The 18,781-nt window shown below is 52.3% G+C and overlaps 1 protein-coding gene and 1 non-coding gene across 7 annotated transcripts in view; one reads left to right on the top strand and one right to left on the bottom strand.

Annotated features, from left to right (window-relative positions):
- Window positions 1–9,237: 9,237 nt before the first annotated feature.
- The window catches only part of SLC6A17 (solute carrier family 6 member 17), a 41,044-nt gene continuing 31,500 nt past the window's right edge, over window positions 9,238–18,781 (bottom strand). For all 6 annotated transcript variants that reach the window (XM_038749672.1, XM_038749670.1, XM_038749671.1 and 3 more), the window contains 7 exons: window positions 18,599–18,709; window positions 13,336–13,577; window positions 12,894–13,086; window positions 12,139–12,331; window positions 11,265–11,424; window positions 10,767–10,929; window positions 9,238–9,743 (listed from right to left, as the gene is read on the bottom strand). In XM_038749672.1, the coding sequence (XP_038605600.1) occupies window positions 9,375–9,743; window positions 10,767–10,929; window positions 11,265–11,424; window positions 12,139–12,331; window positions 12,894–13,086; window positions 13,336–13,577; window positions 18,599–18,709 (1,431 nt within the window). In that variant the 3' untranslated portion in view covers window positions 9,238–9,374. The remainder of the gene's footprint in view (window positions 9,744–10,766; window positions 10,930–11,264; window positions 11,425–12,138; window positions 12,332–12,893; window positions 13,087–13,335; window positions 13,578–18,598; window positions 18,710–18,781) is intronic.
- Window positions 15,184–15,321, top strand: LOC119931061. The gene has a single exon (XR_005451928.1). It is a non-coding gene; the product is annotated as a small nucleolar RNA SNORA7 (small nucleolar RNA).

Genomic DNA, 18,781 nt, shown 5'->3' with positions numbered 1-18,781 from the left:
GCCCTCTTGTGGCTATATGTGGAATAACAGTCAGAGAGAGCTGTTTCGTTGCGTTCAATCAATCGCATTTATTGAGCGCTTACTGTGTGCAGAGCACTGTACTAAGCGCTTAGTTGCGTTCCGCTCTTATTCCCTTGGGGATGGATTTTTCAGGCTTTTCAATTCTACTCCCCAGATCACTTTTTAAAATATTAAAGCTAAACCCCAAACCTGTGCCTGGTTTCTGGTCTAGAGGCCCAGCTGGATTCTGGGGAAGGAAAAGGGAAAGTGGAGCAGATCCACAGAGGGGAACACAAGAAAGTTGGGTAAAAGACGAAGATCATCAGGGATGAAACGGGACAAATTCCAAACTCCAAGTAAAGAAGAAGGGATGCAACTCCAGCTGAGTTGGGTAGGAAAGCAGGGCTGTGGGGCCACATCAGAAGGAAGGGGGACAACCCATTAGAGAAACAACGTGGCTCCGTGGAAAGAGCCCGGGCTTTGGAGTCAGAGGTCATGGGTTCAAATCCCGGCTCTGCCACTTGCCAGCTGTGTGACTTTGGGCAGGTCACTTCACTTCTCTGGGCCTCAGCCTCCTCATCTGTAAAATGGGGATGAAGACTGTGATTCCCCCGGTGGGACACCCTGATCACCTTGTAACCTCCCCAGCACTTAGTGCTTTGCACATAGTAAGTGCTTAATAAATGCCATCGTTGTTATTATCATTATTATTATTGTTGTTGTTGTTGGGTAGGGACCATCTCTATATGTTGCCGATTGTACTTCCCAAGCGCTTAGTACAGTGCTCTGCACAGAGTAAGCACTCAATAAATACGATTGAATGAATGAATAAATGAACCTTCCTTCCTCTCCCCCTCGACCCCTCTCCATCCCCCCCTCCATCCCCCCATCTTAGCTCCTTCCCTTCCTCACAGCACCTGTATATATGTATATATGTTTGTACATATTTATTACTCTATTTATTTGTTTATTTTACTTGTACATATCTATTCTATTTATTTTATTTTGTTAGTAAGTTTGGTTTTGTTCTCTGTCTCCCCCTTCTAGACTGTGAGCCCAGTGTTGGGTAGGGACTGTCTCTATATGTTGCCAACTTGTACTTCCCAAGCCCTTAGTACAGTGCTCTTCACACAGTAAGCGCTCAATAAATACGATTGATTGATTGACTGATTGAACCCAGGAGTGGCCTGGGGGAATGCCAGCTGATTAATAACCAGAGCCCCAAGGTCAATGCCTCACCCATTTCTAACCTGCCCCCCAGCTCCCCACTTGACAAACTCAAAAAGGCTGAGTTAGGTCTAATATTTATTAAATGCTTACTAGGTATTAAGCCTAGTGCAGGGGAGGGATACAGATGGTGCACTGATGTGGGCAGGGAATGTGTCTCTATTGTTATATTGTACTCTCCCAAGGGATTAGTACAGAGCTTCGCATGCAGTAAACGCTCAGTAAATACAGTTGAATGAAGCATGGCCTAGTGGATAGAACAAGGGCCTTGGAGTCAGAAGAACCTGGTTTCTAATCCTGTCTCTGCCACTTGTCTGCTGTGTAACCTTGGGCAAATCACTTCACTTCTCTCTGCTTCAGTTACCTCATCTGTAAAATGGGGATTGAGACTGTGAGACCCACGTGGGACAGGGACTATGTCCAACCCAATTTGCTTGTATACACCCCAGCACTTAGTACAGTGCTTGGCACATAGTAAATGGTAAACAAATACCAGAATTATAATTATTATTATTATTACTTGAGGAATGCCATATAATGTGAAGGACCATGGGTGCAGTGAGTTGGAGGCAGAAGTATTTTGAGCAATGTACAGCTGTGAACGTAGTTTGCGGGGAGCAAAGAGTGTGAGCTGGAGAGCCTTAGATCCCATTGGCCAGGAGTTTCTGTTGCATGTGAAAAGAAATAGGTAGCGTTTGGAGGTTTCTGTAGAAAGCAGCCCTCTGAACAGCATTTTGGGAAGATGATCCAGACTGCTCGTGCAGGAGGGACTGAAGAGGGGTGAAACAGGGAGATAAGTGAAGAGGCTGATACCATAATCCAAGGGAAGGTAAAGAGGATCAGGTTGGAGGGTATAAGGGTGGAGAGGAAGGGATGCGTCTGAGAATGCTGACAGCGGTATTTGAGCCCAGCCCGAGCCAGCCAGAGTTCAGCTTGGCCAGGGGTTATTTCCTCAGGCCCGACAAGGGGTAGTCTTTTTTTAAGGTACTTGTTAAGCACTGACTATGTGGCAGGCAATGTACTAAGCACCGGGCTAGATACAAGCTAATCATTTTTGACATGATCCCTGCCCCATGTGAGGCTCACACTCTTAATCCCCATTTTACAGATGAGGTAACTGAGGCAAAGAGAAGTTTAAGTGACTTGCCCAAGGTCACACAACAGGCATGTGGCAGAGCTAGGATTAGAACCCAGATCCTCTAATTACGGGGCACATCCTCTTTCCAAAAGGTCATGCTACTGAGGATCTTTGCATTGGGCTCAGCCCATGCAACGCTCTAATCTCTCCTCACTAATTCATCCCCTCACTGTCCCCCAACTTGGCCACAGCAGCTCCTCACCTACATCTCCCCAACCAGAGACAAATCCCGCAGGGAAGAAAGGAAATTACATGGGGTTGGTAAGAACAGACTTTATTGTGCTCAGAGACAGGGTGATACAGGGTCTGCCCAGCCCCCAGACACCTCCCACTAGCACAGGGCAGTTGATAACTAGAGCTCAGACAGGCTACATGAGAAGAGCAGATTGTGGATGGGTTTTTTTTTTTTCCAACCAGAAAACAAGTGATTTTACAGCAAGGTTTGGGTAAGTAGTGTCCAATCCCAGAATACCCTCTTTCCCTAGCCTGAGCCAAAGTCAAACTCACACCCCAAAGCAGGTAAACTGCAGCCTTCCCTGTTCCTCCCCATGCTGCCACCAAGATCTCACAGTCTTCCCACCCAGTTGGTGCCCACAGGGACCCTCCATCTCTCTTTCAAAATGGGAGAGGAGGGAGGCAGAAGAGGAGGAAGCCAGCTCCATAGAATGGACGTAGCAGTGCCCAGGGCCTTTTCTGTGCTGGCTTTGGGGTGGAGGCTACATGCCCATGCAGTCAGGCTCCAAGAGCAGAGCCCTTTCTGTCCCTCAGCTCCCTGCCTCAGGGGTGGAGCCAAATCCTTGGGGATGGGGCCGGGGCAGAGAGGTTGGACTCTGAGTAAAAATGGTGGGAAGGTAGGCAGGAGAACTTTTGATGCTGGTGGGGAAGGTTTGCTGAGCCCTTCTGCCCTTGGGACAGGGCACCTGGTCTCTCACTGCAGAGGAGGCAGTTGTGGCCAGTGCCCTGGACTTCATTGGCATCTCCTGCCCTGGCCAACCCAGTCGGGGACATCAATGCTGGAGGAAGGGGCCTGGGACTGTGGAGGGCAGTGCCCGAGGAATTTATTGCTGGAAAACAAGCTGCTCAGAGAGACTGCTGCCCTCACGGGCAGCTGATGTCCCAAGCTCGGGTGGTTCTGGCCTTGTCACTTCCAGCATGTTGACTGACCCTGGCCTGAGCCCTATTATTGGACTTTGTGCTCTGCTGCCTTCTCGGGAGGAGACATTTGGGGCCTTGGCCAAGGTCCCTTGGTCCTCTGGCTGACTTGCTGCCCAGAGGAGCCGGCCAGCCTCACTGTGCTTGATGGGACCCCCTGGCTTCCCCTGCCTCAAGGACTGAAGGGCAGGGGGCACGGGAGTCCACAGGGACAGCTTGTGGTTCTCAACATTCAATTCTGTGCTTGAACTACCATGCCAAGGCAGAGGGGTCCACACCCCCACATGCACACACACCACATACACAAACACACTCCATTTCTTCCTTCTTTGCCTACACCCCAGGCTGCTGAGCTCAGCAAGGGGGTTCTAATTAATCTCCCCAAAGGGCTGCAGGTTCCAGAGTTGGAACCCCCACCCCCATGGGTGTTTAAAACCTGCTCCTGTTGGGAAAGAACTTTCCAGAGAGAAGGCCTGGGGGGAACGAACTATACAAGCTTGCCTGGAGGCAGGGGAAGGGCTGAGATGACCTCTGCAGGCCAGAGGGGTCTAGAGTGGTAGCACTGGTCAGTGCGTAGGGGGAAAGGGGCTGCAGTAGAAACACCAGATGGTGACACTTGCCCTGCTACGTCAGGTGCAACACGCTGCAAACAACCTGCTTCCTCTCATGTTCTAATAATAATAATAATAATAATGACAATGACATCTGTTAAGCACTAACTATGGGCCAGGCACTGTACTAAGCGCTGGGACAGATAAAAGATAATCAGGTTGGACACAGTCCCTGTCTGACACAGGGCTCACAGACTAGGTGGCTCTCCCCATTCCCTCACTGCCGTCTTCCTGCTCTTAGAATTTAGTGCTACTACAGTGCTTTGCACACGTTAAGCACTTAATAAATACCTTCGATTAATCAATTGATAGAGTTCTGCCAGCTGCCACAACTTCCCTGCCACCACTTTCACAGATCCTCCCAGCCACCACTTTCACAGATCCTCCCAGCCCCCATAACCCACCCCCAAAAACTGTTTTATTTTAACTTAGCAGTAGCTGACACCACCATCCTCTCCCCAGTTTACTGCACTCCAATCTGTCCCAGCCAAAGCTGGGGTTGGGGGGACAGGCCGTCCAGGGAGGGACAAGGGAAAGATAGGCAGTGGTCCCCTCCCCCCATCCCACCCCACCTATCCCAGCCCCCTAGACTTTGCCTAGCACAGGCGAGGAGTGCTGAGACTGGGGAAGGATGAGGTGGCGGTAGCACGGACAGTGGCCACTATGTTAAAAATGAAACAGTTAAGCACAGAAAAGATCCAGATCAGTTATGAGAGCTAGCTGGCCTGCAGGGGGGAGGTGGCTGCAGGAGCAGAGGAAAAGAGTGGACGGCAGGGGTTCGGGACATGGGGAGTGGGGCAGGAAAGCCATCCGGGGCCGGCAGTAACTAAGAGCAGGGAGGGTGATGGGAGGGCTTACTTACCCCCAAATGCAACAAGCTGAGCACAAATCACTTCATCTGGCAGTGACTTCCTCCAGGCTGTCGGTACCCTGCAGGTAAGCCCCATCCCGGGCTGAACCCACAGGTGGATCCCATCCTGGGCCGAACCTGTGGTTGGCCCCCATCTTGGGTCGAGCCTGGTATCTCCTGACCCATCCCAGCAGCCGGAAGCTAGATGGGAGGAGGGAGGAAGCCAGGGAAGGGAAAAGAAGTAAGACCAAACCAGCCCCCAGCCCTAACTTGCTGGGAAAGACCCCCGGGCCTGACTCTGGGGAGCAGACTGCACTGAGGTAACAGGCCCCCGGGGAGCTTCCCGGGGAAGAGGGGGATGATCTTTGCCCATCCTGTTTAAACTGGGTCAACCTCCAGGGCAGAGAGGAACAGCTGGGAGAGAAAGTGGAAACACATGAATCACTAACCCTAAACACTCGCCCGCACGTGCATAAGTATTCACGTACTCACACACACAGAATCAGTGAGCCCTACACCTAACACACACAAGGACCACACAACGAGAATGAAGCCCCAGGCCCTGGCACACGGCAAAAGTCACAACTCAATACTGAACCGCACAGGCATCAGCCCAGCCACCTCGGCCCCTCCATCGGAGGCCTGGAGCTGGGCCTGCCACACACTAAAAAATTATAAACATATCTAATGTACAATGGAAATTGCTCTGTACAGTGTGAGGATGAAGGGTCCATGGGTCTCAATGTATAGATCTGTGTCATCATTTAGCAGCATTTACACCAACATGTACAGATTAAATATACAATAGAATCTATAGACTAGAATGTATATATGTATAGTCGATTGCCTCCCTTGGAGTCCTTATCTTTTCCTAATTTCACAGCAACTGGGGCCTGAGCGATACTTGAGGGGCAGGATGTGGGGCTTGGCAATCCCCAACGCAGCTTAGAGAATGGCTGCTGGCTGGGGAGGTACTGGGGGGTAAAGGGGTTCCCGAAAGCATGGGAGAGGAACAAGGTGAGGAAACAATGGGAAAAGGAGAGCCAGGGATGGAGAAAGGCATGGAGATAGAAGGTGTGAAGAAAGGAGGGGAGAAGGGGGAACAGAGGAAAGCAGGGGGTGGTGAGAAGGGATGGAAGGCGTTGGGGGTGAACTCAGGCACCTTCTCACATCCTGAGCCCAGCCTCTTAGCCTTTTCTTCCACCCAGCCTCACCCCCATCAGCTTGGTTCACTCCTCCTGCTGCCCAACCTGCTTTTCTTGCCAGAAAAGGGAAGTCCAGAACTTCTGCAAGGATGAGTTTGGGTCAAATAGGTGGTGGTCTTCCTTTTCCCCCCTTCATCCCTTGGAAGAGAAAGTCTCTGCTCCAAAGAGCCAAAGCCTCCAGCTCTGACACAGTAGATCAGCCAGTTGCTATTTGAGTACTTACTGGGGTGCTGAGCCCTGTACTAAGCACTTGGACTCCCACGCTGGCCAAGGGTGGCCCTGTATGGAAGATCCGAGGGGAAAAAGGGGGACAGGTGGCAGCGTCTGACCCAGCACTGACCCTGTGATTCCAGATACCAGTGCCCTTCCCTCAATCCCTACCCCGACACTGGGAGGCTCTGGAAGGGGCTCTAAAAGGGACTCTACTCTCTTCTGGATCACTCTGACTTCCTCTCTTTAGTCACCCCCCACCCCCAGCCCCACAGCAATTATGTACATATCTGTAATTGATTTATTTATATTAATATCTGTCTCCCCCTCTAGACTGTAAGGTTATTGTGGATAGGGAATGTGTCTGCTATAATGTTGTATCGTACACTCCCAAGTGCTTAGTCCAGTATTCTGCACACAGTAAGCACTCAATAAATACAATTGACTGATTGACTGGAACAGTTCCAGAAAGACTGGTGTGCTGGCTCTGACCCAGGATGCTGAGTGGGCCTGGGTCGGCCACTCAAGTTAGCCCCACCAATAGGGTAGGATAGGGAAACCTTGAAAGTTGCTAGGACAAGTGAAAACTGGCTACTGAGAACCGCCTCCCCAACAGAAAGCTAGTCTACTTTAAGTATCAGAATCTCAGCTGGTGGCTCTAGCTAGAACCCTCACAAGGGAGAATTGGGAAAAGAGCAGGGATTGGCTAATATTTTTCATTTTTTTAAATGGTATTTGTTAAGCACTTACTGTATGTCGAATACTGTTGTAAGTGCTGCAGTAGAAACAGTTAAATTAGGTTGGACATAGTCCCTTCCCCACAAGGGGCTCAAAGTCTGCCACCCTTGACCAATTTTAAGTTAGAGCAGGGGGCTGATCAGTCCTCGGGCAGGAGGCGGGAGAAAGCATTCTCCAGGTGCAGCGTTCCCAGGAGAGGATCCCAGTGGATCGTCAGCGATTTCACCCTGGAATCCAAAAATCCCAAGAAAAGGATCCAGGTGTGGGGGGGCTAGAGGGGATGAACTCGAAACCTGGGATTCCCCTGAGAGAGGCTGAAGGGGATGGAGTTGAGGAATGTTGAGAAAAGACATTTTGGATCAGAGGTCTTTTACCTCTGAATATTTTGATTTGTCTATTGAAACGCAGTGAGCACTCTGACCTTGCATTTGGAAAAGGCTCGGATGACTCCTAGGTTCTGGGGGGATGTCTTCACCTGGGAAGAAGAGGAGGAGGAAGGAGAGAAGAGTGCTCAAGAGGGGCTCAGCTGGCTGGACCCTAAAAGATCCTCCTGATATTCAGGGGTGTTCACCAGCTGACTTTAGGGCTTGGTGGACCTGTTGCCTGCCTGAGGTTCCCCCACTATGATGGCTCCTGGCACTGTTTCAGCAGGAACAAGGACTGAGGAGACTCTAGTCTGCCACAGGGCCCCTTAGAGAAATGAAACACCGGAAGCTTACCGGCCGTTTAGAAAGTACTTTGGGATCCTGGGGCAAAAAGTGCTGGAGAGTTTCAGAGGTCCGTCAGGGGTCAGGGACCAAAGAGGGGGAGTCCAGAGCTGGTCCTCTGCCCCTCGGGTGGGCCTGGACACAAGCCAGAGGGGCCTCAGAAAGCAGGAGCGCTTCTCCAAAGGGCCAGAAACCCTCGGAACCCCTCTCCAAAGCCCACCTCTCAAGGCCCTGCCCCCAGGCCTATGTCTTAGGGTCTAAGTCTGTCATTTGGAAGACCCCCAGGCCCTCAGAATTTGGATAAATTCCAGCTAAACAATTCTCGAACTACTAGTGATGCAGAGGGTGATGTCAGGGGTTTGACGAGAAGGCAGGTGTGTCCAGAAGGGCAACCATCCCCGCCGACCCTCCAGAAACCTGTCCAGCTGCCACTGCTGGAGCCAGAACGCCGGGCTGGGTGGACCACAGGGTCAGCACGAGCAAGGCAAACCCTGGGTCCCTGCGCTTCTAGCCCAAAGCCAGCCTTTACCCCAGGGGGCAGGTGTCTGGGCTGAGTGACCACCCTGACTCATCCAGCCACCAGGCAGTCACCACAAGCAGCTGGAAAAAAGCCGAGTAAGAACAGAGATATGCTGGCACGCTGACACGCAAACCCAACCTGGCCACACTCTCCCTCTCAGGAGGTGGAAACAGCATCAGTTCAGTACCCAAAGGGAGGAGAAAAGTTTCCCTGGGATTGAAAGCACAAAGCCTCCTCAGGGCCCAGCTGCTGGGTGGGTGCGGGCAGAGGGCCCTGAGCCTCTTCCCTCCCTGGGCCCATGCCCCTTGGAGATGCCCCACCTGGGCTTGGGAGAAAGGTGCCACTAGCGGGCACAGGGTTTCTGATCCTCAGACAGTCCAGTGCCCAGGGAGCTGGTCACACCCAAGAAGACGGTTGCGTGGACAAGGTTATTGTGCTCAGTAGTCAGGGGCATCCTGGTGGAATAAACACAGAGGGACCCCACGGGGCAAAGAGTAAGATGTGGAGGGAGGAAGCTGGAAGCATGGTAGATCACCTGGTGTCGTCACACTGGGTCTACCCTGGGCCGGGCATCTGGACTTCCGGGCTGATCCCAGCAACCCAGTGTGTCCCCTCTGAAGTTGCCCCCAGGACCACCTGAGTTAGCAAATCAAAGGGCTGGCTGGTGAGAGGAGTGAGGAGCCCAACTGGCAGAAAGGCTGGGGAGCGGGGGGCAGGATGGGGGATGAGTCCACTGGGGTTGCCCATTCCAACTCTTCCTCTGTCTGTGAGAGTGGAGTAGAGCAGGCAGTTCTGAGGCCTTTGTTTGATGTGTGTGTGTGTGTGTGTGTGTGTGTGTGTGTCTCCCCCATATTTGAGGTGGTTGTTTCGTGTGTGTGTGTGTGTGTATGTCTGTTTGTGTGTGTGTGTGTGTGTGTGTGTGTTTGTGTGTGTGTGTGTGTGTATGTGTCTCCCTCAAGGACCTCTGGGAAGCACAAAGGGCATGGGCCGGGGGGCCAGGAGAGAGGCCGCCACGGTCACAGCTCAGACTCAGGGGTGCTGGCCAGGAGGTAGCCACTGCCATAGCGTCCATTGGGAGCGCCGGTCATCTCCATGGGGGAGGTGTTTCCCGGACCCAGGTAGGAGCGGTGGGTGGGCATGGGGGAGGGGGTCTCGCTGGGCCCCTTGCTGAGGATGAAGCGCGTCTCGTCATTCTCCTCCAGGTTGGACATGTCCTTCATCATGCGGCCCTTCTTGTAGGAGACGGAAAGGGTGTTGGAGCCATCCGACAGCAGGTGGAAATGGCGCAGGGTGAGCACCACGGGGATAGGCAGCACGGCCAGCACGATGAGAGAGATCAGGATGGCCATGGCCCAGTTGGGGAAGTACAGGTACCGCTCGGCAGCCTGCAGGGAAGGGAGGGGAGACCTCAGGTCGGGGACACGGTTGCCGCCGCTCTGCCCAAGAATCCCTATGCCACTTACCCACTCATCCCCACTGCTCCAACCTCTTTAAACATTTCCTGCTGAGCAGCTGGGGGCCCAGAATAATCCCAGGACATATTCTCAAATTGCCCAGCTTCGAGGCTCCCTTTCCCCCCATGCCCTTCTGCCCTTAGCCTGTGGCCACTGCCCCAACATCCATCCCTGGGATGAAGCTTTGCAGGCCCGCCTCCCAGACAGGCTTCTCCCTACTCCCTCCCTAAGCCCAGGGTTAAAGGAACAGAGAGGCCGAGCAGACAGAGCACCAGGCTGGGATTCAGATGACCTGGCGTCTGATCCTGGCTCCGCCACTTGCCTGCGGTTTGATCGCTTCATTTCCCCGAGCCTCGGTGTCCTTATCTGTAAAATAGGGATTCAATCCCCATTCTCCCTGCCCCTGAGGCCGTGAGCTCCTTTTGTGAGAGGCAGCATGGTGCAGTGGATAGACCACGGGCCTGTAAGTCAGAAGGTCATGGGTTCTAATCCTGGCTCTGCCACTTGTCTGCTGGGTGACCTTGGGTGAGTCATTTCACTTCTCTGGGCCTCAGTTACCTCAACTGCAAAATGGGGATTGAGACTGGGAGCCCCACATGGGACAGGGACTGTGCCCAACCTGCTTTGCTTTTACCCATCCCAGCATTTAGTACAGTGCCTGGTACAGAGTAAGTGCTTAAATACCACAAATATTATTATTATTATGTGTGACTGATCTGATTAGCTTGCATCTATCCCGGTGCTTAGCACGGAGTAAGAACTTAAATACCACCACTATTTTAACTGGGAGGTTTGGGTTAGGGCTGGTCCTCCTGGTGATCCAACAGCCTCTCTGGTTCCCCTGGGGAGCTCTTCCCCCATCCCCCAAAGTGCACCCTGCATGAAGGTGTCTCGCCTCGTGGCTTGGCCCTTGGGAATAAATTGTCCAGCGGATCTCCAGGGGTTCCTGCTCACCTCTTCCTTGATCCAGGCACTGTAGCCAGGTGGGGTGACCCCCAGCTGGACGACGCTGGCTGTGGTCAGCACAGCCATGCACAGCGGGGACACATACTTCCACATGTAGAAATAGAAGCGGTAGGGCTGGAAGCCCAGCATTTCTGTCAGCTCCTGCATGAACCTGAAATTCGAGGGGCAGGGAATGGAGACAAAAATGGGGATGGGTGGGAGCCTCTCAAAACACAACTTAGGTATGGGGGTGGGAATCTTCCCTGCCCCTCCCAAGTTCCCAGCCTCAGTCTCCAACTGAGACCACCAGCAGGTCTCAGTGCTTAGGACAGTGTTCCTCACATGGTAGGTTCTCGGTAAACACAATTAATTGATTGGCTGATCCCCTTTAAGTAGAGGGCTCCCCTCAGGGTCATTCTGGGGGCCCACTCCCCTACCCAGAACCTTCTGGTGCCCACCCCTGACTCCGAATGGCCCCCGCCCCAGAAACACTGGCCCCTTCCTCACTTCTTGGTGCCGTAGATCCAGGCCACGGCGATGTTCTCCAGAATGACGATGACCGTGAGGGGCAGGGTAGCTGAGTAGTCATCAAACATGGTGACAAAGTAGTTCCCCGAGCGCTGGACGAACAGTAGCCCCACCAGGAAGGCGAAGATGCAGCAGCCAACTGTAAGGAGCCCAGGAGCTTGAAGCGGGCACGCACTCATTCCGCCTGAGCACCTAGCCCTTCCCTTCCCCAGGGTCAGGGCCCGGGCCACCCTGGGGTTAGCAGCATGGCATATTGGATAGAGCACAGGCCCGGGAGTCAGAAGGTCATGGGTTCTAATCCTGGCTCCAGTGCTTGCCTGCTGTGTGACCTTGGGCAATTCACTTCACTTCTCTGTGACTCAGTTACCTCATCTGTAAAATGGGGACTGATACAGTGAGCTCATGTGGAGAGGGACTGTGTCCAACCCGATGTGCTTGTAACCACCCTAGCGCTTAGTACAGTGCCAGGTACAAAGTAAGCACTTAACAAATACCATTATTATTATTATTATTGATTGGACAGATTTGTCAGGGGAAGGGTCAGCCCTTGGGCCATAGCCCTTGTGTCTGACCTGGCCCCAAAGTTTCTCAGACTGGGAGGCTCCTTCAGGGAAGGGGCTGTGTCTGTTTTGATTATGTGGTATCTACCCCAGCACTTAGAACAGTGCTTGACAAAGAGAAAGCACTTATCAAGTACCGCAGTGATTATTATTTAAAGTGAGCAACATGCAGGCACTAGACTCCAGGTAGGAACTGGGGCCTATCGGGAGTAGGCTTGAAGCTCCTCCCTCCCAAAGAAGCTGGGAGCAAGCAGGCCAAGGTGAGGGGGTGTTGGGGGGGGTGTCCTCCTCACCCGTGAACATCTCCTTCTGCACCTTGAAGGTGTCGATGATGGGCGTGGTGATGCCAGCCATGGTCCCGATCATGCTGCCCAGGCCCAGGTTGATGAGCATCAGGAAGAACATGACGGACCAGAAGGGCGAGGCGGGGAAGTGCGTCATGGCCTCGGTGAAGGCGATGAAGGCCAGGCCGGTGCCCTGCACGGACTGTTTGGTGGCAGGAAGAAGGGGGCTTGAGGGGACGGCTTTCTCTCACTGTGGACACCAGTTTCTGGCACACCCAGCCCCAGGCCCGAACCCCACCTGGGCAGGGAACCCTCGTCTGCACACACTCAGACAAGGACTGGGCATGGCTCTCCTGCATGCTCAGGCCATGGCTGAGGGGGCGGCAACTACCACAGGTGCCCATTCGGTACCTGGGGTCAGAGGTCATAGATTCGGTACCACTAGGGGGGAGGTGAGGAGTGATGGAAGCCCATCAATGGCTCCTTCTCTCTACTACCAGGAAGCTGGGAGTCAGGGGGCAACAGAAGGGGGCAGGACCGGGCATGGCCAGGATTGGCACCACCTTGATGGGCACAACCCCTCACTGTGCTGGCTCTCAAAGCACACACGGATCTCCATCTAGGTCTGACTCTCATGGGTTCTGACCCTGTCCCCTCCTTCCCAATGAGCCTGGCATCAGGAAGGGGTGGAGGAGGGCACAGAGGGACCAGGGGCTCCCTCGGCTTGGGGCTGGGGTGTTGGGGTGAAGGGGCAAGGCTGGCACCTTGTTGAGCTCATCCTCCAGCAGGCAGGGGTCCAGACCCAGCTCCTGGAAGTGATCCTCCTTGACCATCCGGATCACCTTGTACATCTCGCCATAGTCCCGTGCCATCAGGTGGGAGAAATTCACATGGGGTGGGATGAGGTCGCGGCTCAAGACATTGCTGTTCAGGTATCCCAGGATCTTCTCTGCATTCCTGTGGGTGAGGGGAAGATGGGACCAGGTGCAGAGGCCAGGAGGTGGAGGGAGAATTTATCTGGGTGTAGATACTTCCTGATAGCCCCCATCCTGCTTCCTCCACGGCCCTCTCCCCATTCCCATCTGCCCTCTCCCAGGGCCCCAAGCCAGCCAGGACCCCCACATTCCTATGCCAAGGCTGGGGGTGACTGTCTTCTGGAAGGGAGTGAGGGAGGGGTCCAGGAGAGGCCCTCAAGAAGTCACTTACTCCACCACACACTTCTCGTTCATGATGTTGGCCTTGAAGCCGAGCACAGCAAAGACCACGAGGGTGGCCAGCACAGAGGTGAAGAAGTTGATGAAGGAGACCAAGGCGGCATCGAAGTGGCAGTTGTTGTCCTGCTTGTTGTAGCTGGAGAAGGCAATGACGCCCCCAAAGCCCAGCCCCAGGGCAAAGAAGACCTGCGTGGCTGCCTCCCGCCACACCTGAGGGTCCAGCATCTTGTCCAGCTGGCAGGGGGCGGGGAGGGAGGAAAGGAAAGAGATCACATTGAGTCACTCCCGTTCCATCTGGCTAGTGGCGAACAGCATGGGGATTCCTGCTCAAGCTCTTATCTTCCTCCTTCTATCCCCTCCATCCCCCCCTTCCCACCAGACACAAGGAAGCTCTGAAGATCAGTGGATCCACCCATCCTTTTGGAATGCCCTGATGGAGGGAAGGACCTGGGCTCCTGGCTCCCTTCCCAGGCTTGGTTCCTCCAAGCCCCCCACGCCTAAACACTGGCTTGCCTGCCATCTGCCAGCATCTGGTCTTAGATTTTATTCTGGGAATCCATTTAACTGGGGGTTCTGCTGCCTGGTTAGTGCCCCTGATTGCAGGATTGTTAGCAGACAAATTTTTGCCCACTGCCCATAGGCCTCATTAGAGGGCCAGCCCCAATCATCCAGCCTTTTAGGTGGTATATGACCAAGACTGCAGGCAAGGTATCTGGGAACAGACAGCAGGTTCTCAAAAAGGAGAAGCAGCGTGTCCTAGTGGACAGAGCACAGGCCTGGGAGTCAGAAGGATCTGGGTTCTAATCTCGGCTCCACCACTTGTCTTCTGTGTGACCTTGGGCAAGTCACTTAACTTCTCTGGGCCTCAGTTACCTCATCTGGAAAATAGGGATGAAGACTCTGAGCCCTCTGTAGGACAGGGACTGTGTCCAATCCGATTACCTTGTATCTACCCCAGCTCTTAGTACAGTGCCTGGCACATAGGAATGCTTAACAAATATCACAATTATTACTATTATTAAGCCACTCCCTAGAGCCTAAAAACATCCAACCAGGGTGGGCAGAGTCAGGGCTGGGCTAGGGGGGTGCTCAGCTCTGGACCGAATCAGGATGAGAGTACAAACACAGGAGGAGAGCAAGCTGAGGCCAGAGAATTATTTTTAATGGTATTTGTTAAGTACATACTATGTGCCAGGCTCTGTATTAAGCGCTGGGGTTGATAAGAGATAATCAGGTGGGACACAGTTCCTGTCCTGTCCTACATGGGGCTTACAGTCTTAATCTCCATTATACAGATGAGGTAACTAAACCACAGAGAAGTTTAGTGAATTGCCTAAGGTCACATGGGAGGCTGTGCTGCAGCCAGGATTAGAACCCAGGTCTTTCTGACTCCTGGGCCTGGGCTCTATCCACTAGGCCATGCTGATTCCCCAGTCTGTACAACACAATTCAGTTGCATTACACTCTCCTGAGTGCTTAGTGCAATAGTAAATGCTGAATAAATACCCGTGATTGATTAAAGAATTACATTACTAATGATATTACTAATGAATGAATTATATTACTAATGCAATACTGAAAATAACAAGTGGGTCCAGAAGGATTTGTATGGATCCAAGGGTGAATGATGCGTGCTTTGTAACTGGAGAGAAAGGCAGTGGTGGAAAGGGAAAAGTTAAAGGATGTTGGATGGTTTAGCCCTGACCATGAGAATGGAAGTCCAGAAAAACAACCATCTCACAGTTCTTCCAAACATCCTGACACCCAAGTTGGAGATGGGACACTGGCTGGGTGGACTGCTTGTATGGTCGGCAAGAACTTTGAATGTGCTCATGGATTTCCCCTCTCAGGGTCGCACTTGGAGAGTTTCCAGTACTCTACCAGTCTCGATTATGGGAGGGAGAGTCGAACAGAGGCATAGCCATTCCATTCCTAGCTTGGGCAGTGGCTAGCAAGTGGAAGCCAATCTGCTACAAGTCAAAACTCCCCTGTGTTGGGCAGCAGCGGCATGGGAGAGAGTCAAGAGTGGAGACCCAAGTTTACTGCTTGGAAGGAGGCAATGATAAACCACTTCTGTATTTTGACCAAGAAAACTCTATGGATACACTACCAAAACGATTGCAGATGGAGGTGGGGTGTTCTGGAAGAGATGTGTCCAAGGCATCTCTTTGGATCAGAGATGACTCGATGGTATAAGACAAGCAAGCTCATGGATTCTTACTGGCCAAATATGCACAACTGAGTGAGTGTGTAGTGAGTGATGTGAAGGTCAGTTGAGTATGTTTGAGTATGTGTCTGAGTAACGATACCGATAATAATCATGGTATTAAGTGCTTACTATGTACCAGGTCTTGTGCTAAGCACTGGGGTATTTGCAAGATAATCTGAGTGGACATAGTGCCCCAAACAGGGCTAACAGTCTAAGAGGGAGAAAGAACAAGTATTTTGTGGATGCATAAACAGAAGTCCAGAGAAGTTGCATGAGTTGCCCAAGGCCACACCGCAGGTAAGTAGCAGAGGTAGGATTGGAACCCAGGTCCCTAATGCTTTTCCTACTAGGATAAAATATGATGGGGGGAATATCAACCCCACGGCACTTATGTACCTATGCATAATAAATTTTCATTTCTAATGTCTGTCTCCCCCTCTAAATTGTAAGCTCCTCATGGGCAGGGATCGTGTCTATCAACTTTACTGTACTGTGCTCTCCCAAGTGCTTACTATAGTGCTCTGCACACGGAAAGTGCTCAATAAAAACCCTTGATTGATTAATCCATTGGAATGAGTCCTCTTTTCCCACCATGTCCCGGAGGCAGACTCCTCCAGAGATCAGCCAGAGTCACTTCCATGGGGAACAAGCGTGAGCTGAGAGAAAGTCTCATTAGGCCCAGGAGATTGGCATTTGCTGGAACTGTTCAGGGCAGGAAACCAGGTCACAGTTTTCCATTCCTTGGGCCCCCTGCCTTCCTTCGCCTCCTGCCTGGACTGAACAGCTCTTCAAAGACCCCACAGCCTCTGGGGTTGCTTCCTCCTGCGGAGATCGGGCATGTGTCCTCTGAGCCCCTCTACACTGACCCATCTCCACAGAGAACATCAGGTCCCTCCCAAGAATTCCATGTGTTAGGGAAGAGTCTCTTATGCCTGTCTGCCTGCCTGCCCTTTAAGAGTCAGAGGGCAGAGATCATAGTCCTTGTGCAGAACCCTGTTATTCTCATGTTGATCATCAGAACTTGGTTCTCCCTGAGAACCCTGGGCAGCCCTTGGGACCCCAACGCCACAGAGAAATGCTAGAACTCCACACTCCCTTCTCCCAGAAGGCAGGGGCTGCACGCTAGCAAAACCCTGCTGCGAAGGCACCTTCCACTGGCGCACTCACCCGAATCAGCATACTCTCCCTCCCAACCCCTGCTGTGGGGAACTGCATCCAAAGCAGCCTGTTGGACCAAGCCAACCCGGCTGTGAGAAGTTGTATGGCTTAGTGGGTAGAGCACAGGCCTGGGAATCAGAAGGATCTGGGTTCTAATCCCGATCCATCACATGTTTGCTGTGTGACCCCGAACAAGTCACTTCACTTTTCTGGGCCTCAGTTCCCTCATCTGTAAAATGGAGATTAAGAATGTGAGCCCCTTATAGGACAGGGACTGTGTCCAACCTGATTAACATGTATCTACCCCAGTGCTTAGAACAGGGCTTGGCACATAGTAAGTGCTTAATGAGTACCATAACCTTTATTAGATATTATTAAGAAGAGTTCCCACATCCATAACAGGGTTCTAACCAAAACACAGGACTTGGGGTTCGTCCTTCTTTTGGGGACTGCACCCCAAAGTCTGCCTGTCCTCCTTCCACACTCTCGCAGAGTCCTAAGGCTGGGTCACACCAACAGTTCCCTCAGCCCAATTCTTTTGTCTCACACAACAGCCCTGGGATACTGGGAGGAACAGTGTGATTGCTGAATCAATCAATTGCATTTACTGAGCACTTCCAGTATGCAGGGCACTGTACTAAGCACTTGGGAGAGTACGGTGAATGGCTGCTCTCAATTTCCACCCTAAAAATTAGGGATGAGCATAGTCTTGTCCCTTATATCCCAAACTTTCCCACTAGAAGTACGTTGCACCCCATTCTCCATGAATTTTCCCCAAGACCTCTTGTATACACAGGAGGTTTCAGCCTGCTCAACTTCCTATGGGAACAAATTCCGTACTTTCCGACCTGTTTGTCCATTCACCTTTGCCTTCTGATCTTTCTTGGGGCCACCTGTCCTGTCTCTGCTGGGGAGTGTTGGGAACCACCTCCAGAGGCCACCCTGTCTACACTCTTCATCACTCTAAACCTCCATCCGGCCCCTTCTCAGCCCGTATCATCCCAGGATGCCAAATCCTAATTTTTCCAGCCTAGTCTCCTAAGGCAGCTAATAGATAATAATAATAATTACTGTGGCATTTGTTAAGGGCTTATTATGTACCAAGCATTATGCTAAGCACTGTGGTAATACATACTAACGGAGAATAGGTATTGAGTCCCCATTTTACATAGGAGGAGACTGAAGTATAGAAAAGTTAAGTGACTTGCCCCAGGTCGTGCAGCAGACATGTGGCGAGCCAAGATAACAACCCAGATCGCCTGACTCCCAGAGGTGTGCTCTTTTCACCAGGTGACACCGAAGCAATGTGGCCTAGTGGATAGAGTATGGGCGTGGGAGTCAGAAGGACCTGGGTTCTAATCCCGGCTCTGGCACTTTTCCACTGTGTGACCTTAGGCAAGTCACTTAATTTCTCTGGTTCTCAGTAAACTCATCTGTAAAATGGGCATTGAGACTGGGAGCCCTATGTGGGACAGGGACTGTGTTCATACTGATGATCTTGTATCTACCCTAGCACTTAATACGGTGTCTGGCACATAGTAAGCACTTAACAAATACCATTACTATCATTATAATTATTACTATTATTAAATCATCCCCCGATCATCCTCGTTACCCTCCTCTGTAGGCACGTGGACTTGGGGAGTGATTTTTCTTTCTTCCCCCTTGGTTTTTCTGGCATAGGGCCTGCCTGCTGGGTTCTATGCATTCCCAAGGGGAAAGAGGAGCCAGCCAGGGTAGGGGGTCCAGGGAGCAGGGGTGGGTCCCCAGAAACAGGCCAGAGGGCCTGGGGAGCAGCTGGGGTCTCCAGCCAAGCCAGAGGACTCAGGGAGCAGCAAGAATCTCCAGCCAGGCTGAAAGGCACAGGGAGCAGTGGGGGATCTCTTACCTTGGGTGTGAACATGTGAAGGATTCCATCAACCGCCCCCCTCAAGAGCAGCCCCCGCACCAGGAAGCAGGCCAGCACCACATACGGGAAAAGGGAGCTGAAATACATCACCTAAGCAGAGGAAGAGGGAGAAGAAAGAGAGGGAGAGGGAGAGAAACAGAGGGGCAGAAGGTCCAGGGACAG

This window comes from Tachyglossus aculeatus, chromosome 7 (assembly GCF_015852505.1).
Source record: "Tachyglossus aculeatus isolate mTacAcu1 chromosome 7, mTacAcu1.pri, whole genome shotgun sequence".
Classification (NCBI taxonomy): Eukaryota; Metazoa; Chordata; class Mammalia; order Monotremata; family Tachyglossidae; genus Tachyglossus; species Tachyglossus aculeatus.
The sequence above is the reverse complement of the archived record's forward strand: the minus strand, read 5'-3'. Positions and strand labels throughout refer to the sequence as shown.